Consider the following 6,127-nt stretch of genomic DNA (forward strand, 5'->3'; position numbering starts at 1 on the left):
CTACATCCGGTCTCCCATAATACACACAATATGGAAATGCAATTATTTTAGTAAATATAAAACAGCTAAATACCTTTTCTCATCAGCAATATATAGCAGTCTTGTGACTTCTATCAGTGTCCAGCAGAGCACGTTTAAGCTTGTAGGAGGAGTTTTTATTCTGCTCTAGGAGGATGCAGGACCCTTGACCTCTGTCTGGACAGTGCTGACTGGCTCTGTGCTGATCACATGCACTCTCCCAGGAGAAAAAAAAAAAAAAACGTCTCTAGCAATACATAAACTGAGCATGTGCAGAGTGATTCCACACACGATGTCTTATCAGGAGATAAGAGGGGTGCACTGGAAGAAGGAGAGGATCAGAGAAGACAGGATCAAACAGCGTTTTTACACATCGTGGAGGATTAACGCCTTAGGTTCCACAGTGAGTATAACCAGCATTTTTTACTGCAGATACAGACTGATTGTACTGTTGTGGGTTTAGTAACACTTTAAACCTCGCATGTTTATTTTGGGATTTTCTCAGGTTGTAAAAGGCAGTAAAAATGTTGGTGTTCTATTTGAATGTCTGATTGTACGGTTGAGGGTTTAGTAACACTTTAATTGAACAAGCTGATGTTAGAAGCTCCCATGCACGGCTGCACCACATTTTGAACTCTCCAGCTTCAGTAAATCAACCCCAATGCCTCCTCACCGCCTTGTCAAATGCTCTCCGAAGAGCAACACGAATGTGGATCACTCTTCAGATAGCAAAACGAGTGTGAACGAGCACGCAGAACTTCTATTTGCTGCATTAACCCCTTGACGCCGACGGCACACAAATGTGCGGCCTCACAGAACTGGGCTCTTTTTCTGTGGGGCCGCATATTTGCATACCTGTCTCTGTTCTCGGTGCGCTCCCAGCACAGAGACCGCGGTGTCACTGAGAGCCCCGCGTCCGTTCTAACGATCGGGACCCCCGAATCCGGGTCACGTGATAGCCAATCAGAGGCTATCACAGCGATCAGTCACTGTGCAGCCCGGCCCCCTTGTTTGTTTTCTCTCTCTATGAATGGAGGAGAGAGATACATTGTATCGTTATATACATCCTATTATACATTGTATCGTTATATACATCCTATTATACATTGTATCATTATATTATACATTGTATCATTATATTATACATTGTATCTCTCTAACTCCTGACAGAGAGAGAGAAAAAAAAAAAAGTGTTTGTAAAAAAAAGAAAAAAAAAAAAAAAAGATAAATAAATATTAAAAAATAAAATAAAAAAATAAAGAAAACATACCTAGATCAAGGTTTGATCTAGTTCAGTACCAGGGTTAGTGTTTGGGTCAAGGTCAAGGTCAGGATTTTAAAAAAAAATTGGTGTCAGTTAGGGCTCGTTCACACTAGGCTGTTTTGCCAACGCTTGCCAAACGCCCCTATAGCGTTTGGCAAGCGTTGGTCCGGTGTTTGCGGAGCGTTTTTAACGCTCGGCAAACGCATGCGCGGTTTAGCAGCGGTTGCTAGGCGTTTGCCGAGCGTTAATAACGCCCCACAAACGCCTATAATGCATTTGAGTGGTGTTACCGCTCCGCAAACACCCCGCAACCGCGTCGCAACCGCACCGCAAACGCCGGCCGGGCGTTTGCGGAGCGGCACCATAGACGAGAATAGGAGGCTTCAAAGCCTCCTGACTCGACCAGAGGCGTCCGTTTTGCCGCGACGCAACGCGACGCAAACGCTCCTGTTAGAACAGCACCATGTGCTGTAATGTGCAGAATTGGCAGAGGCGTTTGGGAAGCGGTAAAAACGCTTCCCAAACGCCTCTCTGCCGCCTGCACACAAGGCTAGTGTGAACGTAGCCTTAATGTCAGTGTGTTTTACGTTAAAAAAAACAAACAAAAAAAAACAAACAAAAAAAAACCAAACAAAAATGCACACTATTGTTTCTGGGCTGTACTCCGGGTACAAACAAATAACATACACATATGTGGTATCACTGCAATCACCAAGAGCTGGAAAATTTATTGTGGGTTGTTCTATGGTGGTAGGTTATGGTAGTAACAAGAAACACACAGCTAAATATAAAAAAAAACATTTTTTTTAACTATTTTGGGCCAGTTTTCCTTTGATAATAAAAAAATTCAGGAGATATCCATTACCATTTACCACCAAATGAAAGCCCAATTTGTCCTGAAAAAAACACGGTATAATCAGGGGCGGACTGACAACTCATGGGGCCCCCGGGCAATAGGGGATCATGGGGCCCCTGTGTCCTTGCCCACACTCACAAAAGCCTATGAAAAAGGTACCAGGGGCATCTCATGGGGCCCCTACTGACCCCGGGCAGTGCCTGAGTTTCCAAACGGTCAGTCCGCCCCTGGGTATAATCCACCTGGATGTACGAAGTAGTTGTGATGATATGGACGGTCTTACGAACACATGTCAACGTTGCAAAATTGTGCTTAGGCATTTAGATTTGTTTTACCCTCAGCAGTGAAGGGGTTAATGAAACACAAAAGCACACGGATTTACTTTTAAATAATTTTTTTTTATTTTTTTAATCAGGAATTTCTGGGAAACAACAGTTGATTGTGAAAAGGTGCACTCAGAGATTGTTAGCGAAGGACAAGACGGGGAGAGAATTCGTGCCACCGGAGAGAATCCCGAAGGATGTACAAATTAGTGTTTTACCGGATCGGTTCAGTAAATCAGAAACAGTAAAAACGATGAATTCTGGCAGTCCGGTTGGCTCAGGATCCACGAGAATTATTGAGCACCAGCTGATGAGCAGAAGTGTCCTACCCCAAAAATAAATAAAGAATCCTCTCTGAGACACGCACACGCTCAAAACGCACGCACACGCAAACACACACACGCCGGCAAGCTCATACAGCAATCTGGTGCATAAAGCAACGAGGACAGGCAACAGGGCCAGAACCCGTATCACCCAATCAGATTATTCCTGCGACCTAGGGTTCAGTAAAGTGAAAGCGGGTTGGCTGCTGCGGGTAAATGGCGCCAGGCATGCTGTCGCCGCTCGACGCGATTGACTATAAATGAGCCAGAATGGGAGCGATTTATGAAACCTGGAGCAACTGAAAGCACTTGGACCCTAGATATCGCCGTGCTATCGCTCCATTTTTCATATATCCGAACCCCCCCCCCCCCCCCGCCGAAATCTACAGATACAAACTCCAACCGTATTCCAAAGTTCTGACCATAAAGTACGCAATTCATATTTTTCGTATAAAGAGGAAGACGGTTATATCAGCACCACATTTCAGAGGAAGGAGGACAGAAAGAAATGGCAGGAGATTAGGGGGAAGTAGTGGAGACGCGCTCACAGGGGGGCCAAACTGGTGGCCCTCCAGCTGTTGCCAAAAACTACAAGTCCCATGAGGCATTGCAAGATTGACAGTTACAAGCATGACTCCCAAAGGCAGAGGCATGATGGGACTTGTAGTTTTGCAACAGCTGGTGGGACGCCAGTTGGACGCCCCTGCGAGGGTTCTGGGCAACTGTTAGATCAGCCTAAGGCTGGCCATACACGATATTCCCTTTTTTTTTTTCTTCAGGTTTATTGGTATTTGAATGTCTTAACCTTCCCGTTGCATATTGAATGGTTGCAGGTCACCCATGCTTGGTTCTTGCAGCCGGAACATTTTAGGCTGGCCATACATTATACAATTTTCTTGAGAATTTTGCTTTAGATTTACCAAAAACCATTTAATACGAGGTCAAATCCAAACAACACTTTCAATTGTATCCACCTAGGCGGGCCCTTGCACTACATAGTTGAAAGTAAATCTACAGGAAATTGGGCAGAAAATTGCATAGTGTATGGCCAGCCTAATTGGAAGTGTTGTTTAGATTTGACCTCGTATTAAATGGTTTTTGGTAAATCTAAGGCAAAATTCTCAAGAAAATTGCATAGTGTATGGCCAGCCTAAAATGTTCCAGCTGCAAGAACCAAGCATGGGTGACCTGCAACTATTCAACATGCAGAGGAAAGTTTCAGGAGATTCAAATACCAATTAAAAAAAAAAAAAAAAAAAGGGGGGGGGGGGGGGGGGGGAAATCAAGGGTGATCTACCAGTACAAGTATATGAACAATCTAAAAGATACACATATAGTATAAAATATCATCACGGTTTTATTCAAAGTGATCACACAAACTACAAATGAAAAAAGGATTGAAAAACTACATCGTCTTTCGGTTGGAGTATGTAGGTTGTGGACGAGGAAACATAATCCACATATATTCAATATTTATTTAACCGCTTTCCCGCCGCCTTATTGCAGAAATACAGGGAGGCAGGGCTGCGCAAAATCACACACACATTATATATACATACAAAATATTTTATATATGTGTGTGTGTGTGTGTGTGTGTGTTTATGCATTTCTAGGTGGGGGGGAGGGGCGCGCGCCCACCCGCTGCACGCGCGCCCTACGCGCGTAGCCATTGGCGGCTTCAGCTGTCGATCACTGGGTCCCATCCGGTGATTCCCCGCCGGCACCTGGCAATCGCCGAGTATCACTGACGGGGGAGAGACCTGTATGTAAACAACAAAGATCTCTCCCCTGTCAGCTCCTGCACACTGCTTTGTACAGTGAGGAACAGAAGTATTTGAACCCCCCTGCGATTTTGCAAGTTCTCCCACTTAGAAACCATGGAGGGGTCTGACATTCACATTGTAGGGGCATTCCCACTCTAAGACAGAATTTAAAAAATAAATTCAGGAAATCCCATTGTATGATTTGTAAAGAATGTATTTGTCTCGCACTGCTGAACACCTAAGAAACAGCGAGAATTCTGGCTCTCAAAGACCTGTTACTGCGCCTTTAAAAAGTCCACCTCTACTCCACTCATTAATCTAACTTAGTAGCACCTGCCTGAGCTCTTTAAAGACACCTGTCCACCCCACAGTCAGTCAGACGCCAACTACTACCATGGGCAAGACCAAAGAGCTGTCCAAAGACGCCAGAGACAAAATTGTGGACCTCCACAAGGCTGGAAAGGGCTACGGGGCAATTGCCAAGCAGCTTGGTGAAAATAGATCAATGGTTGGAGCAATTGTTAGAAAATGGAAGAGGCTAAAGACGACTGTCAGTCTCCCTCGGACTGGGGCTCCATGCAAGATGTCACCTCGTGGGGTATCACTGATGATAAGAAAGGTGAGGAATCAGCCCAGAACTACAAGGGAGGAGCTGATCAATGACATGGAGAGAGCTGGGACCACAGTTTCACAGGTCACTGTCGGTAGAACACTACGCCGTCATGGTTTCAAATCATGCATTGCACGGAAGGTTCCCCTGCTCAAGTCATCACATGTCCAGGCCCGTCTGAAGTTTGCCAATGACCATCTGGGTGATCCAGAGGAGGCATGGGAGAAAGTCATGTGGTCAGATGAGACCAAAGTAGAACTTTTTGGTCTAAACTTCACTCTTCGTGTTTGGAGGAAAAAGAAGGATGAGTTGCATCCCAAGAACACCATACCTACTGTGAAGCATGGGGGTGGTAACATCATGCTTTGGGGGTGCTTTTCTGCAAAGGGGACAGGACTGCACTGTATTAAGGAGAGGATGAATGGGGCCATTTATTGTGAGATTTTGAGCAACAACTTCCTTCCCTCAGTCAGAGCATTGAAGATGGGTCGTGGCTGGGTCTTCCAACATGACAACGACCCGAAGCACACAGCCAGGATAACCAAGGAGTGGCTCCGTAAGAAGCATATCAAGGTTCTGGAGTGGCCTAGCCAGTCTCCACACCTAAATCCAATAGAACATCTTTGGAGGGAGCTGAAACTCCGTGTTGCTCAGCGACAGCCCCGAAACCGGACAGATCTAGAGGAGATCGGTGTGGAGGAGTCGGCCAAAATCCCTGTTGCAGTGCAAACCTGGTCAGGAACTACAGGAAACGTCTGACCTCTGGAATTGCAGACAAAGGCTTCTGTACCAAATATTAACACGGATCTTCTCAGGGGTTCAAATACTGATGTTCAGCAGTGCGAGACAAATACATTCTTTACAAATCATACAATGGGATTTCCTGAATTTTTTTTTTAAATTCTGTCTCTCAGAGTGGGAATGCACCTACAATGTGAATGTCAGACCCCTCCATGATGGAGAAGTGGGA

General features: G+C 45.3%; 1 protein-coding gene across 2 annotated transcripts in view; it reads left to right on the forward strand.

The window, feature by feature from the left end:
* Nucleotides 1-3,143, forward strand: part of LOC149435103 (uncharacterized) — a 70,854-nt gene extending 67,711 nt beyond the window's left edge. For both annotated transcript variants that reach the window (XM_089663011.1, XM_089663012.1), the window contains one exon: nt 2,554-3,143. In XM_089663011.1, coding sequence (XP_089519137.1) covers nt 2,554-2,671 — 118 coding nt within the window. In that variant the 3' untranslated portion in view covers nt 2,672-3,143. The remainder of the gene's footprint in view (nt 1-2,553) is intronic.
* The last annotated feature ends 2,984 nt before the right edge of the window (nt 3,144-6,127 follow it).

This window comes from Staurois parvus, unplaced genomic scaffold, assembly GCF_062004578.1.
Source record: "Staurois parvus isolate SC_StPar_1 unplaced genomic scaffold, SC_StPar_1.0 ptg001612l, whole genome shotgun sequence".
Taxonomy (NCBI): domain Eukaryota; kingdom Metazoa; phylum Chordata; class Amphibia; order Anura; family Ranidae; genus Staurois; species Staurois parvus.